We start from the raw sequence: 22,453 nt of genomic DNA on the forward strand, positions 1-22,453 counted from the left end.
CACCCCCTGGTTCTAGAGAACAACCTGCCTCTCCTGGCGTGGCTGGTTTCGGGATCACAGACACGGATAACGACCTTTCAAAGTCAGCTTGGGATCTCCTCACCCTGGCCTGGGCCCCCGGGACTAGATCGGCATATCGATCAGCCTGGAGGCTCTGGGTTCGTTGGTGTGATCAACGACAGGTTGATCCCGTACAGGCCCCTGTACCACTAGTGGTGAACTACTTGGCGGATGCGTTCGAATCCGGTAAATCATACAGTACCATTAACGTATGTCTCTCGGCTATCTCGGCCTATCATTGCCCCGTGGACTCTTTGCCTGTTGGCAAACATCCTCTGGTATGCCGACTCTTGAGGGGTGTGAAGTTTCAGCGTCCCTCACGGCCTAGATACCAGGCAACCTGGGATGTCTCCAAGGTGCTTGATATGTTTGCCGGATGGGAGGACAACGCAGATCTCTCATTGAGACTTTTATCCATAAAATTAACAGTCCTTTTATGTCTAGTCTCAGTCAAAAGAGTGTCAGACGTTAAGGCCCTGGACATCTCTAGGCGTCAATTTTCGCCGCAGGGAGTCAACTTTTCAGTAGTGCGCAGGACTAAGACCAGTATTCACTCAGTCTTTTACCCATTTTTTCCTACACATCCACTCCTCCGTGTCGTTCGTTGCCTACAGACATACGAATCACAGACCGCAGCCTTGCGTTCCTGAGACTCTTCACAGCTTCTTGTGTCCTACGTCAAACCACATCACCCCGTCTCGTCTGCCACTCTGGCGCGCTGGGTGCGAGTCACTATGGAGATGGCGGGGATCGATGTTACCCTTTTCGGAGCTCACTCCGCTAGGGGTGCCATGGCTACTAAGGTAGTCACATCAGGAGGCTCTCCGATCTCTTGGTGGCGGCGGATTGGTCTTCAGAGACCACCTTCAGTCACTTCTACTTCAGACCACAGGATCATATATCCATGTCGGTCCTATCTTAGTTTTAAGACTGTATTATGACTAGTTATATGTGCATACCTAAAATGCTAAGCTTTGAATTTGCATAAGATATGAGCCTCCTGTCTGATATATAATTCTAGATTTTCCTAGCTTGTGACGGAAAATATTGATTATATGATGACAGGAGGCGAGTATCTCCCCTCCCGACCCACCCTATTACGTGTATTGTTTGGATCTTCCGCAGGTTACTGAGTGCTGACATTGGTGCTGATGCTGGGCGATCCGGTTGGAAAGACTGTTGGGTTCCTGTCCCCCGTTGGGACGAAGTTACTGAAGACTCCTCGTTGGGATGCAGTTTTTTCTTAAGACCCCCGTTGGGGCACAATTAACGGTCAAGTCCCTTTCCGGAACTGTCGGATGTCGGCCGGCCGGCCTGCCTGAGGTTCAAAAGACACGCTACGAGTCTCCGTGATTGTAGTGCTTCGGTATCGGGTGTTATCGCATCAAGAAAGAGGAGGAACGTTTGGAGGCAGTCCAGTATATATAGGCCACTGACATGGGCGTGGCTATGATTACCGGGACTGCTGAGGGTGGTAGTTTATTGGATATAAAAAAAAAATGTACATTGAAATTTGTTAAAGAAAGATATAAATATGTCTGCTATGGGCATTAATAAAGAAAGTTTAATGCATAAGATACTCGCCTCCTGTCATCATATAATCAATATTTTCCGTCACAAGCTAGGAAAATCTAGAATTTCTGCTCACTAAATTTTGGTAACAATGGTCATCAAAAAATAAAATGGGCGTATTTTCCCTACAGGAACACAGACAGCAATGAAAACATTGCTTTTGGAGGGTGTAAAGACAGGTTAAAACACCGGTCAGTTTTTTTTTTTGCTATGGTCAGCGGATCAGTTTCAGCAGACATGTTCGGTCGTCTGTACGAGGCCTTCGAGAAATGGGCCATGGGAGCTAAACACCCATAGCAATTTCAGAGGAGGTAGTTCAACACCCAGAAGGATCAGCAGCTCTGCACTGTGAGTGAGATGCAAAGGGCATTCTAGGTCAGGCTAAGTCTTCGGAAGGAGAGAGCGAGAGAGAGGAAAGGAGAGAGCGAGAGAGAGGGAAGGAGAGAGCGAAGGAGAGAGCGAAGGAGAGGGAAGGAGAGAGCGAGAGAGAGGAAAGGAGAGAGCGAAGGAGAGAGAGGGAAGGAGAGAGCGAAGGAGAGAGAGGGAAGGAGAGAGCGAAGGAGAGAGAGGGAAGGAGAGAGCGAAGGAGAGAGCGGGAAGGAGAGAGCGAAGGAGAGAGCGGGAAGGAGAGAGCGAAGGAGAGGGAAGGAGAGAGCGAAGGAGAGGGAAGGAGAGAGAGGGAGGGGAGAAGAGAGAGCGCAAGAGAGAGAGAGAGCTGCCTACTAATTACGTTAAGTGGCTGCTATGGAATGTCTGCTCTTGCATTTAATGTTCTTAGTCAGTGTGAGGTTAGACATCACAGCCATCTCTGTAAAGTTACAATTAAGTGCAGAAACCTATTTCTTGTGTGGACAGTGGGCTGGATTCAAGAAGCAATTGCGCCTGTGTAACCATAGTTACACAGGCGCAATTGCTTACTTGCCCCGGCGTAACAAATGCTCCTGATTCAGGAACCTCGTTACGCCGACTGCAGCCTAAGATATGCGCGGCATAAGGCTCTTATGCCCGCATATCTTAGGCTGCATTCTTGCGATGGCCGCTAGGTGGCGTTTCCGTTGTGCTCAGAGTATAGTATGCAAATTGCATACCAACGCCGATTCACAACGTTGCGCGAGCCCTGCGTACGCAGTTTACGTTGTTTTCCGTACGGCGTCTTTCGCGTAAGGCTGCCCCTGCTATTAGCAGGGGCAGCCAATGTTACGTATACCCGTCGTTCCCGCGTCGCGAAATTTGAATTTTACGTAGTTTGCGTAAGTGATTCGTGAATGGCGCTGGACGCCATTCACGTTCACTTTGAAGCAAATGACGTCCTTGCGACGTCATTTGCCGCAATGCACGTCGGGAAAGTTTCCCGACGGAGCATGCGCTCTACGATCGCCGCGGGAACGCGCCTAATTTAAATGATTCCCGCCCCCTACATGATCATTTAAATTGCGCGCGCTTACGCCGGGCAATTTTAAAGAGCGCACATGCAATTTACGGAGCTACTGCTCCGTGAATCGCGGGTAGCGCAGTAAATTTGCGGGGGCGCAGGGCAAAAACGTTGCCCTGCGCCTCCGCAAAAAAAGCGCAAAGGTACCTTAATCCAGCCCATTATTTTTTTCTTAAATATGAAGGCCTATGGCAAAGGATGGGAGCGGACCTATGGCCAGGAGTTGACACAGAAAGGCAAAGGGATTCATCTACTAGCAGGCTGGCAGTTGTCCTATCCAAGAAGAAGCGCGCAGAGATTTGCAGGGTTTTAGCGCCGACACACAGCCAATCGCGTTGCACTCAGTCATAAGTAAGTTACTAGAACACTGAATCATCTAAATCCCTCTGGGAATCCTAAATAGAAGATTTTCACATTATGTCATCAGAATTTAGGAAACAAATCATGTTAGGAGCTTTATATGATCAAATATCTCTGAAGGGTGATGTCTACATAAATGTTGCAGGGATATTTGTCTTTCATGGGATTGCAATCACAGTTTGATGGTAGAAGTATCCGGCATGAGATTATTTTACACATGTAATCAGACAATGGTCTCCTGGACAGCAGGTATTAAGTGACTCAAAATAATTTGAATAAGGTGTTAATAACTAGTTCCTCTTATAGCATGAGAGAGTTGTGCATGTCAAATTTATTCATTGGCACGCCCAAGGTGTCACAGTTTCATCCCATTATTAGGGCCAAAGATGCCACAGACACATAACGAAACATTGTTAAAGCTCTGTACATTTCTGCAGGCACCTAATAGAACCAGGGCTGTGGAGTCGGTAGATAAATGTTCCGACTCCGACTCCTCAGTTTTATGTACTTCCGACTCCGACTCCCCAACTCCGACTCCTCTGTATTAATATGCAAATGTATTTTATACATTCCTTGAGGGAAAGAAATGCAACCTACCTATTTCTCCTGTGTGTGCTTATCTGCTGCTGAAGATAGGGCAGTGGGAGGATCCAGGAAGGGGCATTTATTCTAAAACATGATTTTCCTAGGAGAATCCCATAGTCATGTTTAAAGTTTAAGCTAACAATCAGAGTTTACAAGTTTTTATAGCCTTAGCTAAATGACAGCAGTTTTTCCAATGGTTTACAGCTTCAGTCTTGAACTATTGGCCCTCTATTCCCTTCACTTATACAAGTGTCTCACTCTCTAGTCCTGCAAAAAACATATTTATTTAATCCCTTATCAGTGAGAGGCTAGGTTACACATGGACGCTGCGTTCCCTGTACAAGCAGAACACAACACTATGGAAAGTATAAGTATTGCAGCTCCTAATTGTGCGTTGCGTGCCATATAGTGAAGCACATGAAAAGCATGCTTCTTCACGGTCACTTAACGTGTTCGTTTTGCAGTTATGTGAGGCACTGCATGCATTGGTCTTTATTCTTACAGTAGAGAAGTCATTAATTATAACTTTTTGTGAATTGGGACATTTAAACTTGCTTTTTTTTTTTTATTCCAATCTAAATTTAGTAGGAGTCGGAGTCGGTGCATTGTTTGCCGACTCCGACTCCAGGTACCCAAAATTTCCCCCGACTCCGACTCCACAGCCCTGAATAGAACATCACCCAACTCTGGTCCTTGGAAGAAAGGGATTTCATTTCCTGGGGTTAGAGTCCAAATTTATATTTTCCATTTGTCAAATAATTACCAGACAAGCCGTGACACCCGTTTACAGAAAGTCGCCATTTCGGCAACAAAACATGTTACATGTGCAATGCTATCCTGCCACACTTCTGGCCCTTTTGACTCCAAGTGGACCATGCAAGCAGTGATTTCTGCTCTCAGGTGGCAATTGCTATCTAAAAAAAAAAAAAAAAAAAAAGGGTCCTCATGCTTGAACTTCCTGTTGAGGGACCACTTAGATTGGTTTATTTACACTGGGTGATTGATAAATTAGAACTGCAAGGCACTGAGGGAACAAACGCTGGCTGAATGATCAAATGTAGGATGAAAAAGCCAATGCTTCTCCCAGATGACCTCCGCTCCGCTCCTCCAGTCCCCATACCTTTCTGTCTCTCCATGTATGGCCTTACTCCAGAGTCCCTGAGCACATCACCTCCCCACTGATGGCTCTACCTCTGTAAACACATTTCTGGATGTCCTCTCTTCTGCTCAGTGTACCCAAGCTCTCAGTTGCAAAGGAGCTGAAAATGCTTTTAGCAGAGGTAATAACATTAAGGGGAGAGCTATGTTTGCAGTGGGGCACACTGATCACATGAACCCTTTAATAGTACAACTGCAATGCACACTATTGTGTGCCATATGGTCTTTTTATTGAAGTCATTTTAGGAGACTTCCCAATTTTATAAAGAGGATGGACTAAGAAAATGGCGTGGTTGTGTGTGCCAATATTTTCCATGCAAGATTCATATGGAAAAGCATATCAACACTGAGCACTGAAAAGCACATAGCATATATTTGGGTCACATTTTAACAAAAAAGAAAAACCGCAGAGGTGATCAAATACCACCAAAAGAAAGCTCTATTTGTGGGGGGAAAAAATTATAAAAATGTTATATGGGTACAGTGTAGCATGATCACGCAACTGTCATTCAAAGTGCGACAGCACTGAAAGCTGAACATTGGTCTGGGCAGGAGGAGGGTTAAAGCGGGAGTTCACCCAATTCCTTTTTTTTTTTCCCCTTAGATTCCTGCTCGTTTTGTCTAGGGGAAATCGGCTATTTGTTTTAAAATATGATCCGTACTTACCCGTTTTCGAGATGCATCTTCTTCCGTCGCCTCCGGGTATGGGTTTTCGGGAGCGGGCGTTCCTTCTTGATTGACATTCTTCCGAGAGGCTTCCGACGGTCGCATCCATCGCCTCACTAGTAGCCGAAAGAAGCCGAACGTCGGTGTGGCTCTATACTGCGCCTGCGCACCGACGTTCGGCTTCTTTCGGAAAATCGTGACGCGCTGGATGCGACCGTCGGAAGCCTCTCGGAAGACTGTCAATCAAGAAGGAACAAATAAAAGTAGGTAGTGCAGCGCTAAAAGTCCAATAATAGAAAGTCCATAAAGAATCTTTTCTAAAGTGACTGGTGATGAGTAGAAAAATCATGCAGGTGCTGTGGCGTGGAATAAAGCAGAAACACCTCCACCAAAGGTAGCAATGGCCGCTCACCTCACAGATATGACCCTCTGTTAGATTAGGTCATATACAGCATTCCCATAAGGGTATATCCAATAGCAAGGAAAATCCAGCAATGATAAACAGGTCTCCAAAAGGAAGGTCAGCAGTAAAGCATCCAATCCAAATATGAAAGAAAAAGGCACATAGTGTTTCTCCGTGGAGACAGGGCAATAAAATTTAATGAGTAAAAATGCACTTACAGAGCAGGGCACTTAGTCCAGTGCCAAGAATAACAGGCGTGTGTGTGACTGTGATGGCGGGTGACGTCACGCTCTCCCTACCGAACGTTACGTCCCAGGGGCGGGACTTCTTCAGCGGATGTAGGTGAGAAGGAAGACGATCACCCTAATATATGTGCGTCCGTTGCGTGGCAACCGCGACGCTAAACCCAGCTACGGTAAGGCAGCAGGAACAAATGCAAGAAAGCAAAAAACGAAGGAACAGAAACGTCCAAGTCCAAAAATTGGACAGAACCACCTTGGTGTCTGATCGGGTTAATCCCATTGGTGAGCCCACTAACGTCACGCATAATTATAAAATGATCCTGGACTATAACGTCCAACACAAGAAATTCGAAAGGATCATAGCCAGGAATTGGTCTATTCTTAAACAGGATAAAGTGTTGGGTCCAGTATTACCAGAAAAGCCTCAGTTTATATATAAGAAAGCTCCCTCCCTCCGAGATAGACTGGCACCAAGTGTGCTAAACCCCCCGGTTATTTCTGATAATAGATTGTTTAAATTTTTGGGGGGATTCTATGCTTGCGGACGATGTGTGCCATGTAAGAGCTCCAAGGTCAATCTTAAAAAGAGGAAAAAATTTCTGGCATCAGCCACCAACAGAGAGTACGACATCAAGCAGCTTATCACGTGTGATACTATAGGCGTGGTATATATGCTTGAATGTGACTGCGGCCTGCAGTACATAGGAAGGACTTCTAGACTCCTCCATGTCCGTCTGGCAGAGCATGTTAATAACATTAAGCAAGGAAAAACTACGCATAATGTATCACGTCACTTTAAGGAATTTCATCATAAAAACCCGAGAGGTTTACGTTTTTGGGGATAGAGAAAGTTAACCGCCATTGGAGGGGGGGTAACTTTATCCGACAATTAAGTAAAAAGGAATCATATTGGATCCATGAGACATGTGTTTTAATTCCAGATGGCCTTAATGTTGATTTTGATATTAATTGTTTTATTTCTGATCGATGATTTTATCTAATTAATTTTTGTATATATATTTTTTATATATACATGTTTTTTTTGTTTTTTTTTTATACAGTGATTTTATATATATGGATGCTTTTTTAATGTAATTTAATATAGATATTTATATCATATTATCTGTATTATCATGTATGTGTGTGTTGATGACTGTGATCGCGGTTGACTTCACGGTTATATAGAATTTTTCTATACATATCCTTATGAGGGGTATTTAAACCTAGTAGTTTTTTATAACATCCCCTTTTTGATTACATTTTTTATTTTCACATTCATTATGTCCTTCTTATTATGTGTGGACATTAATAATAATAATATTGTTGACCCCCAGTGTGTGTAGTTATGGTCTGTGTTGAGTCACAGCCGTTTTGTTTCCCTGCAGCGCTGCGGCATTGTAGTTTGTCCCTTCAGCCGCACTGTAGCAGACGCTGTGTTTTTCTCCATGGAAACCATCATGTGACTCCTGTGTATCACGGTGGACGCTGTACCCATGTGATGCTAGTGCGCCTACGTCACATTTTTTCTACACACCGATTGGACGTTTCTGTTCCTTCGTTTTTTGCTTTCTTGCATTTGTTCCTGCTGCCTTACCGTAGCTGGGTTTAGCGTCGCGGTTGCCACGCAACGGACGCACATATATTAGGGTGATCGTCTTCCTTCTCACCTACATCCGCTGAAGAAGTCCCGCCCCTGGGACGTAACGTTCGGTAGGGAGAGCGTGACGTCACCCGCCATCACAGTCACACACACGCCTGTTATTCTTGGCACTGGACTAAGTGCCCTGCTCTGTAAGTGCATTTTTACTCATTAAATTTTATTGCCCTGTCTCCACGGAGAAACACTATGTGCCTTTTTCTTTCATATTTGGATTGGATGCTTTACTGCTGACCTTCCTTTTGGAGACCTGTTTATCATTGCTGGATTTTCCTTGCTATTGGATATACCCTTATGGGAATGCTGTATATGACCTAATCTAACAGAGGGTCATATCTGTGAGGTGAGCGGCCATTGCTACCTTTGGTGGAGGTGTTTCTGCTTTATTCCACGCCACAGCACCTGCATGATTTTTCTACTCATCACCAGTCACTTTAGAAAAGATTCTTTATGGACTTTCTATTATTGGACTTTTAGCGCTGCACTACCTACTTTTATTTACTTTCAGGAATTTTATTAATTGAATCCTAGTGTTCAGCTGCTTGTTTTATGTGTGTTTTTTATTGCGCTGATTATATTTTTTACATTTACAAATCAAGAAGGAACGCCCAGTCCCGCAGCCCATACCCGGAAGCGGCGGAGAGGATGCATCTTGTAAACAGTAAGTACGGATCATATTTTAAAACAAATAGCCGATTCCCCTAGACAAAACGAGCATGAAGCGAAGGGGAAAATGTGTAAGGTATGGGTGAACCTCCGCTTTAAGTGCCCAGTAAGCATTTTTGGCAAGTACAGAATCACATACCTCCTAACTTGAGATGGGAATGAGCGACACACCCCTTGCCACCCCCCCTTAAAGGAGAATTGTGCAAAAAAACAAGATTGGTTAAACCCACAAGGTTTTTTTTTACCACTACAATTCCTCCATATTGGCTTTTGGAATTTGCAACAAATACAGCAATTTAGAAATTGGATGAAAGTTTTGACGCTGGAAAACACTTTTTGATAGATAAAAAGTGAATTTTATATACAGCTATGTAGATCAGACCAAAATGAGGGACAAATGAGGAGGAAAGAGGGACAGAGGGACATTGCTCCAAATCAGGGACAGTTGGGAGCTATGGAATCACAGTACCGTATTTATCGGAGTATACGCGCACTTTTTTCCCCTTAAAATAAGGAGAAAATCGTGGGTGCGCGATATACGCCAATACCCGCTTCCCGCGCTCAGTTTTAATGCCTGCGCCGACGTATACCGAGTGCAGTACACTCGGCTACATTCGGCCAGGCTCGGCTTCGCTCGTGCTCACGCATTAAAACGTCACAGAGCGTGAGCACGAGCGAAGCCGAGCCTGGCCGAATGTAGCCGAGGCGTTCAAACTGAGCGCGGGAAGCGGCGATTCGACGGGGAGACAGCGCGGGAGAAGCCGGGAGGACACCACCGAAGCCGCAGACGGACGCCGGACCCGACGAGGCTGCCAATAGACGCCGCGCAAGACACCAAAACTGTAAGTACTAAAATGTTTTTTTTTTTTACAGGAATTGCGGGTCCACATTAGGGGTGCGCGCTATACGCCGGAGCGCACAATACCCTGATAAATACGGTATATATAAAATATGCAAAGTGGTTGGAGGGAAGCTTCAGAATGGCAAAGATGTTTTTATTACAAAATTATATTAGCAGACTGCAGTTCCTCTTCAATAAAATGTATTATTATCATAGTACAATACAACATTGCATGCCCAGTGCCTCCCCTGAAAGAGCCCACCCTGCGCCCCCAACCTCCCTGGAAGCATGCCATTGAGTAATGGAGGGAACCGTTTTGATGAATGATATAAAGGGCTGCAGTCCTGAAAGCATTCATACTGGGCATGCAATGTATTGTATGTTTTTGGATAATAAATGTATTAAAGGTGGTAGCTTGTTGGGTGTTTGTACCTTTTCTTTTTGTGCAAGATTTGACTTTGGCTTCATCCACCTTGCTACTATAAGGTACCACCACCTTGCATTGTGTACTATATTTTTTGGTTGTGGTTCATGTATAGGCTATTATTCAAGTGTAAACTATTATGTTGATTTTTAGGACCTAGAAGTAATGAGTCTTAAGTAGTGGGAGGGGTAAGACAGTAGAACATTCAAATGCAAAGTTTGAAAATGGATGTAATTTTTCACATCATTACTTTCAGTACATGACTTTTACATTTCAGGCCCCACTACGAAGATGTAGCTTCACTGTACTATGAAATATGTAACCCATTAATTCACAAGGAATTAATGAAAACCAGCCTCCCTCAACCAGGGTCTCTCTGCTGGGGGTTCCCTGAGAAATGTCTGCCTCTCAGATAAGTACTGACACCAATTCCTTTTTTTTTAGCTTTGTGCAAGACCCCTTTCACACTGGGGCGGTTTGCAGGCGCTATTGCACAAAAAAATAGCACCTGCAAACCGACCAGAAACAGCGGTTGCTGTTTCTCCAGTGTGAAAGCCTGAGGGCTTTCACACTAGAGGGGTGCGCTAGCAGGACCGATCCAAAAGTCCTGCTAGCCGCATCTCTGGAGCGGTATGTTTACTGCTCCTCTACCGCTCCTGCCCATTGAAAGCAATGGCACAGCGCGGCTATACCGCCGGCAATGCGCCTCTGTAGAGGCGTATTGCCAGCAGTATTAACCCTTTTTTCGGCCGCTACGGGGGTAAAACTGCAACGCTAGCGGCCGAATACCGCCACATTTCCGACGGTAAAGCGCCGCTTTACCGCCACCGCACCTCCCGCCCCAGTGTGAAAGAGGGCCTAAAGGGGGGATTCTTCCCACTGACCACCAATGCAAGGAGTATTCTTCCCACTCATCACCCTGTTAAATCTTCCTTTGAAACCTGAAAGTTGTGTAAATGTTTCCACCATCCGAAAATTTTGAGAAAGGCTGGCCTGGACCTTTCCAGCCTACAAAAGGTCTCCCTACACACTCTGCAGTAGGTGACAAATATCACATTTGAAACCTCCATAGTGGAGATTTTTGCTTTCCCATCAGCTCACGGGGACCACTCACCTCTTGACGGGAATACTCTTCTGAACCTGCAGCCTTCCCATAGTCGCAGAATTTGGATGTACAGTGCAGTATATTGGGAGTTTTGGCAAAATGTTTCAAAAGATCCAACTTGTGTTTATCTTCATAACCATCTGGTACCGCAAAATAAAGAAAGAAATATTTATAGATTAGGGAATTTTTTCCATCGGGAAAATAGAGAACCTGCTCTCAAACTTTTGCTGCCGGAAATTCCGCCAGAAAAAGTCCGATGGAGCATACACACATTTGAAATTCCCATCCAAAAGCTCACATCTGACTTTTTCCGACGGGAAAACCGATCGTGTGTATGCGGCATAAGAGTTAAGTAGTCATTATCAATTTCTTATAACTGTCCGGTCTGTGAGAACCAAAGATCTTTAGCACCACACAGCCAATTAGGATTAATCTAAACAACCCTATTCAGTAAAGATTTCTTAACCTAAAGTGTCAATGTTTGAGTAAAGAAACCAATAACCTTATGAACTGAATGATAAACAGCACCACTCACATGCTCCTGTCAGATATAACGGCCAGCTCAAACACTGCTGCTGGGCCATTGTGATAAGAGCACAACAAGCCCTACCATATATCTTCAAATGTCTCCCAGGACCGCACACCAATATAATGAATCACAAAATGGCTTCAGCTGGCTCTCCACCCGTCAGGAAAGCCTCCTCCAACATGTTTAACTTGTGACGGGCTCAATAGTAGAGAAGGGCATTTTGTTTTTTGATTGATTATATTGGTGTGGGGTTCTGGGAAACATTTGTGAACCAATAACCTCAAGTGTTAATTCTTAAAGAAAATGTATCGTCATAGCACACACTTTCATTTTAGAACATGTACGTTCCAATAGCAATACAAAACATTCATTATTTTTGTTCTGCCTGTCTGCTGGCCATCTCTTTCCACAAATTCCTTGGACAACATATACCGTGGCAATTTTTTTTTAACTCCTCCTCTAAGCACCTCAGTAGTTCAGAAGGCAGGCTCTGTGAAATGTGCGGCACAGCAGTGCCTACTCACCAGGTCATAATGAATATGTGTCACAGAATTCAAAGAAATAAAATGTGTGGGGATCTTCACAAAGCACGTTTATAAATGTCAAGATCATTCAGAAGATAGGATTAGGCTAGAAATAATAAGCAATACAATGTGCAAATACATATACGATTTTGTCAATAAATATGCTCTAGAGCTGGTTCACACAGAGGCAACACGACTTTCAGCGCAACTTTGGGAGGCAACTTGAACACGACTTGAGTATGAATCACAACGCGGCTTACAACACGACCTGAAGTCGCCTCCAGGAATGGGAACTCGATTCCAAATTTTAAATAAAAAAACGGCATGGGTTCCCCCTCCAAGAGCATACCAAGCCCTTAGGTCTGGTTTGTATTTCAAGGGGAACCCCCCTACGCCGAAAAAAACAGCATGGGGTCACCCCCAAAATCCATACCAGACCCTTATTCGAGCATGCAGACCGGCCGGACAGGAAAGGGGTGGGGACGAGCGAGCCCCCCCTCCTGAGCTGTACCAGGCGGCATGCCCTCAATATGGGGGGGTGTGTGCTTTTGGGCAGGGGGCGCCCTGCAGCCCCCCCACCCCAAAGCACCTTGCCCCCATGTTGATGGGGACAAGGGCCTCTTCCTGACAATCCTGGCCGTTGGGGTCTGTAGGCGGGAGGCTTATCAGAATCTGGGAGCCCCCAGATCCCGGCCCCCCACCCTATGTGAATGAGTATGGGGTACATCGTACCCCTACCTATTCACCTGGTGGAAGAAAAAGGTCAATAAAAAAAAACACTACACAGGTTTTTAAAGTAGTTTATTAGGCAGCTCCGGGGGTCTTCTGACTTCTCCCTTCTGCCGGGCACCACCGATGTCTTCTTTCAGCTCTTTTACCAGCGGGGGCCCGGTTTTCTCCCCTTCTTCCGACTTCGGGGGGTCTTCTTCTCGACTTCTCTGCCCTCTTCTCCTGCTCTCTCGCGCATTACAGCGGGAGGGAGGGTTGAGTCAACATCAAAGAAGGCGACACAGAAGACTGGGGAGAGCGGAGAAGTTGGAAGACCCCCCTGAAGTCAGAAGAAGACCCCCCGAAGTCAGAAGAAGGGAGAAGGCCCCCGCTGGTAAAAACTGAAAGAAGACAGCGTTGGTGCCCGGCAGAAGGGAGAAGTCAGAAGATCCCCGAAGTCGGAAGAAGAGCTGCCTAATAAACTACTTTTAAAACCTGTGTAGTGTTTTTTTATTGACATTTTTCTTCCACCAGGTGAATGGGTAGGGGTACGATGTACCCCCTTATTAAAGGGGGTTTCCAGATTCCGATAAGTTTCCGCCCGCAGACCCGACAACTAAGGGCCAGGGTTGTCGGGAAGAGGCCCTTGTCCCCATCAAGGGGGCAAGGTGCTTTGGGGTGGTGGGGCCGCAGGGTGCCCCCCTGCCCTAAAACACCCACCTAAGGGCCTGGTATGCCCTTGGAGGGGGAACCCAAGCGTTTTTTTATTTAACATTTGGCGTGGAGTTCTCCTGTGGAAGGGAGGGGTTTGCCTTAGAACAGGTTCACACTGGGGCAACTTCCTGTAAAATTGCCTCACTGTGAACAGGGAGGCGACTTCCATTGAAATCAATGGGTACAAGTCGGATTGAAGTAGTACAAGAACCTTTTTTTCAAGTCGGAGCGATTGCAGTAGTGTACATTAAGACGGCTCCATTCATTTACATTCGTTTCTTCATGCAGCGCGACCTAAAGTCGGATCCCAGGTCGCCCCTGTGTGAACCGGCTCTTAGTTGCAGTAACCCCCAACCCTAAATTGTAACTAAAGCCAAAATCTTTTTTGCATTGGATAGAGTGGAGAGGGATTCGAACACCTGTCAGTTTTTATTGCTGTCTGTGCCCCGTTAAGGAGATTTACTTCTCAATTTGTCCTCGTTATGGTAATCAAATCGATAGTAAAAGTAAAGCCCAACATTTTGGAGTTGACATCAGCACAATAATAGAGAGGAAATCTTCTCACGGGGGCACTAGTGACCCTGGTGGTACTCCATGATTCCCTCACTTCAGAGGGATTTCCTCTCACTTTGTGTTTTGGCTATAGTACAAGAAGTGAAGGGAGATCTTCCATACATATGGCAAAAAAAAAAAAAATGGCAGGTGTTATAAGCCTTCCTTACTCTCTAGAAAATAAATAAATTAGCCTTTAGTTCTACTTTAAATGCCAATTCTTAAAAGTGGATGTATCCCCTCTCCTATACCCAGGGAAGTGAACAGCCTCAGATTATACACAGCGATTAAGCAAATCTCCCTATATAAGCTTTACATGTATATCTGCTATATTCTTTAGAATTCTAACATTGTGTTAGAATTTTTCCTTCCTTATTCAGCACTGGGTATGGATTCTTGGCTTACCTTGCGTGACAGCTGATTGGAGGAAAGTCACACCTGCCCCCACATAGTCAGAGTAACAAAGATCCTTGCAGAGCTGTGCTGTGACAAGACAAGCTCTCTGCTAATCTTTTATATCACCCTCCCTGACACAAATTTCAGGCTGCTTTCATCTCGTCAGAAATTATCATGCTGATAAAAGAGGAACAACACAGCAGAAAGACACAGGACTCAGGGTTTTGGAGAGAGATAAGTAAACACTACAGACGTGCCTGAGTCAAATTTCATGAATCGGGTTTACATCCACTTACAGGACTCATTCTGAAGTCTGACCAATACATATGATACATTTACAAGTGTGTCAGAAGCCGGTTCCCTTATCCAGTGTGTGGTTACACTGGACCCCAGACAGCCCCTCTGGTATTGTCCACCAGGAGGGTTTTTTGCTGAAAATGATGACCCAGTGGGTATAACACTTTCAGAAATGGAGATGGAAAAGAATGCAGAACAGGAATGCCAAATTCAGTTAGCCAACTCTGGATCTACAACGCCAGATACAGTTGGCAGACAACTTACAATTTGTGAAGGTAGATTCGGTAATGGTATTTTTCTTTGTATTTGCTATAGCTAAATATCTAAAGTTAGACTACTAAGGGCCCTTTCACACGGAGCGAATCCGTATTGATCCGCCCCGTGTGTGTCCGTCGGCTCAGCGGGGATCATCCGTAAATCCCCGCTGAGCTGTCGGCGGACACTGTGCAGAGACCGCCCTGTCTTTCCTCCGCTCTCCCCTATGGGGAAATCGGATGAATACGGACCGTGTGTCCGTATTTATCCGATCCGTTCCGCCAGACGGAAGAAAAATAGGGGTTTCTTCCGTCTGAAAAAGCGGATCTTTGCGGACGCGGATCGTTACGGACGTTAGCGGATGCATCATCCAATAACGTCCACAATCCCATAGGGATACATTACAAGTCCGTAAACGGACTTGTAAAAAACGGACTGTAAACGGTCCGTAAACGTCCGCCCGTGTGAAAGGGCCCTAAGAAATACTAAAATGTTACTTCTCTAAAAGGAATGCCTGGTTTATCAAACCCTGATATAGATCTAAAAACAGCAGTACAGTGACTTTAAATATAATTTTTTTTTTTTTTAATGACATGACTCACAAAGAAATAAAACATTAATCTGGCTGTATGATGCCTCAGGAAATTAAGTTCTCCTTTTCATGACAATTTTATTGAACTAGAATCAACTAGGCTCCATATTCTTCCTGAATGGCACCTGCTGATACAATGGAATGGATTGGGACTTTCAGCAACAGCTGGTCGATTGTCAGAGAATGGTCACATAGAAATGTAGTTTAACCACTTAAGCCTCCAAACCATTTGGCTGGCCAAAGACCAGAGCACTTTGCGATTCAGCACTGCGTCACTTTAACTGCCAATTGCACGGTCGTGCGACGTGGCTCCCAAACAAAATGGACGTCCTTTTTTCCCCCACAAATAGAGCCTTCTTTTGGTGATATTTGATTTTTTGCGCTATAAACAAAAATAGTGCGACAATTTTGAAAGAAAAAAATATGTTATAGAGATTATATATATATATATATATATATATATATATATATATATATATATATATATATATATATATATATATATATAATTTTTTTTTTTTTTACTTTTTGCTATAAAAAATACACGAAAAAAAAAAAAAAAAAAAAAAAAAAAAAAAAAAATCGGAATAAGCGTTTATTGATTGGTTTGCGCAAAAGTTATAGCATCTACAAAATAGAGCATAGTTTTATGGCATTTTTTTATTAATAATTATTTATTTTACTAGTAATGGCGGCGATCAGCGATTTTTATCATGACTGCGACATTATGGCGGACACATCGGACACTTTTGACGCCATTTTGGGCCGATTATCATTGATTCAGCGATCGGTGCTATAAAAATGCACGATTACTGTAAAAATTACACTGGCAGCGAAGGGGGTTAACCAGTAGGGGAGCTGAAGGAGTTAAGTGTGAACTAGGGATGTGTTTGAACTGTAGGGGGGATCGGCTATGTGTGACACGACACTGATCACCGATCCCGTTTACATGGAACTGTGATCAGTGTCCTGTCACTAGAAAGAAAGGGGAAATGCTTGTTTATATCTCTATAATTCTTCCTCGCCGTGAGACGATCTCGGGTGTGACCGTGAACATCGATTCCGCGATCGGACTCATGGAGCTTGCGGCAGGTGCGCATGCACACCCACAATGCCGCATCTTAAATGGGACGTACAGGTACGGCCATCTGCTCAGCCGTGCCATTGTTCCAACGTATATCGTCGTGAGCTGGTCCTTAAGCGTTAACACACTAAATCACACTGATCACAGAACGTCCCAAAAGAAAATGATGCCAATCTTACTTAACTCCTCCTCGGATCCTGATAGAACTGCTGGGTTTGACTAACTGGTTAAAGAAACTTAGCACAACTTGACTTGAGAGGAAATCACCAACGATCTCATACAGTCTGACATTTAGCTAATTAATTCACAGAAATTAATTAATTAATTAGAAACAAATACATTTTGCAATATCTTCCCTGGCTAATGTTACATAATTAAAATTTGACAATATTTGGATAGAGATGGTCTGCTTTGGCATTGCCAGGCAGACACATGACATAAATTAGACTGAAAAAGCAATAGAAGGGACCTTTCCTGCCACAAATCAACATTAAACATAGTAGAAGAAAGTGAAACTGTTATGGGCACAACAAGCTGATACAGCTAAGCTGGGTATACACTGAGGTTGTTTTCGTTCAACCAGCGGGTAGAACGAAAAACTCATGCAATCACCAATAAAAAGGTAGCGGCTATGCCCCCCTGCACTCTGTATAATATATTGGGGGTTATTTACAAAAGGCAAATCCACTTTGCACTACAAGTGCAAACTACAAGTGCAAAGTACACTTGAAATTGCACTGAAAGTGCACTTGGAAATGCAGTCACTGTAGATCCGAGGGGCACATGCAAGAAAAATGAAAAATAGCATTTTAGCTTGCACATGATTGGATGATAAAATCAGCAGAGCTTCCCCTAATTTCAGATCTACCCCTTAGATTTACAGCGACTGCACTTTCAAGTGTACTTTCAGTGCAAAAAAAAGTCTCCAATTTCTGAACATAAAGTGACTGTGCTCCGTGCTGAAAAATGTCACCACTCATGCCATTCTAGGACCAAACTCACCACAAGTGGTTGACCTCCAGAGTAAGTATATACTGGTGGTAGGTCAAATTGCGCTCAATATCTCTGGTCAGCCTCTCAAGGATGAATCACCATCCACAGCCCTGCAATATTCCACACACACGAGAAAGAAACAAGATCTCATTGCGCAATGCTTTATACACATTTCCCAACACATAGAGTTGACCTTTTGCCTGTTCAAAAATTGGAGAACTTTATTTGACTATTAGCATTTTAATGCTGTATGTGATGAATTGTGGCACGGTATAAATTGTATAGAGTACAGAGTGCAGGGAGCAGCGCAGCTATCTTTATTGGGAAATTCTGTTGAACAGAGAGTGTTATATAAACATGGATCTAAAATGTGTCTAGTCCTGAATTTCAATATATGTATATCCAGGATTAAAGTGCACTTGTCGAAGGCAAAACCAATTGGCAAGTGCCAGCACTGTCACAGGGGACAGAGGAGAGTGTCACATGCGTCACCATACCTGAAATAGTGGGTATTTTTATTTGCTACTGAAAGAAAATGGTACTGCAGGGGAACAATGGAAAGGAGATTATAAATGACTTCAGGGGCCAATAAAAATAAGGCCTCCTGCATGGTCTCTGAAATACCTGTTAAGCCTTCCAGTGAGGTTCACCTAATGCAGCTTTCTGTGATGGGGCGTGCATTTCCCCATCATGGGCAACATGACAACTGCTCTATTTCTATCATCCTTCACAGCGTCTGCCATGTCTGAGGACAATATGGTCTTATCAGATAAAAATACTGTACGTTTATATATTAGCATGTGTTTGCATTGCAATACATACCAACCTACAACAACCAGTTGATTAGCTGGTTAGAAATGGAAGGCCACTGAAAACCTTTCCAAAGGGAGTATAAATCTCTTAAACAGTTTTACCGAAACAGGAGTCTCCAGTGACAACTGTCAATTTTTACTTTACTTTCTTCCTTGGTAACAATGGTCACCATGACAAATAGAGAGGGTGGATCAATCAATTATAATCCCGAAAGCGGCACAACTTATTTATATTCTCTATTCAAACTATCTATCTTTAATGACTGCTTTGTGGTAAAAGGTACAGCTTTATTAAAACTCAAATACGGCACATATAAAAAATGCTGTTGTAGTAGGGCTTTCCCCTGCACTGCAAGGGTTAAATGTTTGATTATTCTGGGGGTAGAGGAATAAGCACAAATACTTACCTTACTCCTGCAGGCTTCCTCCCAACTCCATGAACAGTTCCACAAAGCCACGTTTTTTCACTGCTCTGCTGGCCACAGGCACTGCGATGTCATCATGTACAATGCAAGAGCAGCAGTCCTACATTGTATGCGAGTGTGGCAAGGTGCCCACGTCCCAGGAATGTTGGAGAGTGACGGCTGCCAGAAGAATGAGGAGTAGGGCAAGTATAGCTGCTTTCTGTTCCCCCTACGCAAAACAAGAATTTAACCTTTGCATTGCTTGGGTCATTTTTAACTTTTCCTGGAGTTCAGCTTAAATTCTGTTCCTGCTGTATTAAAGGACATGTCAGGAACGGATTTATGCAGTCTTGTAAAGTTACTCTAAAAAGGTGTTTAGTCATAATGCACAATACTAACATTTTTGGACAAACAGGCAGTAAGTCAGTGGTGTAACAACAGATACCTTGGAATGGCATATTACAATTTGTTTCTCTGAAATTTATGTCCATAGATAAAACAGAAACATGGGTTTCGCATGCCTGCCTTCACAGTCGTGTGGGGGGCTGTTTGCAACCATGTTACACCCTAAATATTGGTGTAACATGCAACATGGTCTAAGAGGTGGATTTAGACTTTAAGCCTATTTATTTTAATGAAACAAAAAGTATAAAAGGATCAGAAGTGCAGCAATATTTATTAGCATTAACCAGGTTGACCTTTGTGTCCAAAAGTCTATTGTTCACTAAATATTACAGTGGAGGTGTCCATTGTGCACATAAACCTGCATGCTTGTCAGATACTAACAAATACACCAAGAAACTTCTTGGTGACAGCATTAAAAACCAAATGATACGAAGCACAGGGGCATCCACATGTTTTAAAAACTACAACTCTTGGTCTCCTACACAGCCAACTTATCTTGCATTTTAGTCCAATGGTTATGAGGATTGTCAACAAGTAAAATAAATATTTCTATATTATATTAATTATTTTATACCTACATGCTTGTAAACGTTTTTTAAAGGCCTTCAAATTTCCCAGCTGTTCCAGAAACTCATGGCTGGTCTTCCTCAGAGAATCCTCATCTCGCTTGGCTAGGAACCATCCAAAGTACAGAGGAAGCAGATCTTTCTCCAGTGAGGGCCTTAGGTTCTTAAGCTCTTCTAATGATAACTTCCAATGGTTTCGATCTTTCAACTGTGCACAGTCCAGTCTCCAAGGTGTCTTGGGTTCCAGAATAACTACAGTGAAATGGTACTTGTTGGCCAAATCAAACAACTCATCAAGGCGCTCATGATCATGATGCGTGTCATCAAGGATAACCAGATTGGCTTCACGTCTTTCAAAGCAAGTTGTTAATTCGTCATCCAATTTAGTATAATCTCCTCCACTAGAACTCCTAATTACTGGTTTGATTTCATATTGGTCAGCAGAGATGAGACGTGAGGTTTCTTTATATTTTAGCTCGATATCTTTAGCCAGTGTTGACTTTCCACTCCCAGGAAGACCCCTTAGAAGAACTAGAACTTTTGATTCTCTGACAGTAACTACAGTGTGGTCGTCAACTAACAGTGGGGGCTTCTGGCCTTCTAGCTGATCCTTCGAGGCTTGCGAGGACATCCTGAAGTTTAGAGCCTTCTCTTTACGTGGCTTGGACCTCTTGAAAATAGCCCCAACCTAAAAAAAAAACAAAAAGAACAAAAAAAGATACATTATTGCCAAACAGGAACTTCAAGAAAAGACTTTGCTTTCAAAAAAAATAAAATAAAAATGTCATTAAGTTAGCAATTTCACAGATTCGATTTCTAATAAACATGATATATTTATTCTGCAGATCCTACAATTGGTTGTGAAGATCAAGGTTAAATAAATACATGGTAATTAAATTAGATCTTAAAATTCAGTGCTGCATACTTGTGGTTATTGTTTCAGTCCTCTATGAATATAAAATACTGCACAATTTTTCAGAGGCAGAGGAATGTTATCAGTTTTGTGTGCAAATGAATCTATTGTTCATTTTGACAACCCAACAACCAACTCCTACTACAAACAAAACAAAGGAGTAGTTGGTGAGCTTGTGACACTATAACCAATACCATTCACTGCTTCCCACTGACATCTCCACTCTGCCCAACAGGCTAGCTATTGTCCTTCAGAATAGGCATGTGTAGGGGATTTCTAAAAAGGTTTTGTTTTTCTTTACTGGTTTAAAGTTTTGAATCCAACAGATTTATGATTAGTGGGGGCGATTATTATTTGTGGACATTTGTACTCTCATAAAATATAAGATTATTGTTGAAACCTGTGAAAACGTGGAATTATGACTGTTAGGCTGCATTTAGATTTCAGCATTTTAGTGGAGAGTTTTAAAATAATCCGGCTTGTTGCAAATTTGGAACAGTTTAAAACTTAGATTTAGGATGACCATCTGAATGATGTCAAAGGGTTAGAACAGTGGGAGGCTCTGGTACCATGCTTTCCCGTCTCTTCTTCTATTCCATCTTTCCCATCTTTTCTCCTTCTTTCCTATGCTGTCCTTTATAGGACTACATGATGCTATTACATTCGAAACGTTAATGCATGTTCTGCATGTTACAGGAAAACTTTAGCTGACCATACATGAATCAAAACGTGGCCAGTTTAGCAGGAACCAGACAAATTTCGATCCATGTATGGTTGTTTCCATTTATGAGAAGTCAATCTATCGATCAACATTCTCTCAAACGGGAATGGTGGAAATTTTTAGTTCGATCAGCACCGACTGTGGGGAGGCTGGGGAAGTCTCCCCACTGTCAGAATTCAATGACACAGCAGGGAGGATCCCCCCCCATCCACACCAAATGTGTGGATGGGGCAATCGGTTCAGTTTTTTTCCATGCAACTGGCTGAATAAAAAAAAAAAAAAAAATGAACCACCTACTGCCAGCTTTTAATGTCAAAGTCATTAGTAATAATTCAAGAAACATCTTAATTCAAGACTATTCCTTGTACACTGGCAGCCTTTTTTAATACACACATATAAGAACGTGTGGCTATCAAACCTACAGTGTATGTAATATATATATATATATATATTTTTTTTTTTATTATTCACATGCACTCAGAATACCTTTCAAATCAGGACATAGATTCATCAAACACATTACAATCTGACCAACTAAACCTGTCGATCCTATCTACTAAGTTGCAATCATTTAGGCAGGTCCCTGCACTACATACTTGTTGATAGATCTAAAAAGGAGATTGCACAATTAGATTGTATTGTGTCTAGTAAACTTTAATCTCCTTCAACTATAATGCTAATGAATCAGACAGCATTTTCCTCCTTTTGTAAAACCCATGAGAAAGTGAAGACATCCTTCAAATCCTCTACCTATATCCATGATTCAGGACTGACACCCCTTAATTCCTTCTCGCATAATACCCTTGAATCACTGATG

The 22,453-nt window shown here is 43.2% G+C and overlaps 1 protein-coding gene across 4 annotated transcripts in view; it reads right to left on the reverse strand.

Annotated features, from left to right (window-relative positions):
* Positions 1-22,453, reverse strand: part of LOC120918723 (2',3'-cyclic nucleotide 3' phosphodiesterase) — a 39,626-nt gene that overhangs the window by 9,971 nt on the left and 7,202 nt on the right. For 3 of the 4 annotated variants that reach the window (XM_040330439.1, XM_040330440.1, XM_040330438.1), the window contains exons 2-3: positions 20,015-20,690; positions 11,181-11,311 (exon numbers count right to left, since the gene is read on the reverse strand). In XM_040330439.1, the coding sequence (XP_040186373.1) occupies positions 11,181-11,311; positions 20,015-20,633 (750 nt within the window). In that variant the 5' untranslated portion in view covers positions 20,634-20,690. Of the gene's footprint in view, positions 1-11,180; positions 11,312-20,014; positions 20,691-20,927; positions 21,010-22,453 lie in introns of those variants that run through there. The other variant, XM_040330442.1, reaches the window with a different exon arrangement.

Source organism: Rana temporaria, chromosome 12 (assembly GCF_905171775.1).
Source record: "Rana temporaria chromosome 12, aRanTem1.1, whole genome shotgun sequence".
Lineage (NCBI taxonomy): Eukaryota > Metazoa > Chordata > Amphibia > Anura > Ranidae > Rana > Rana temporaria.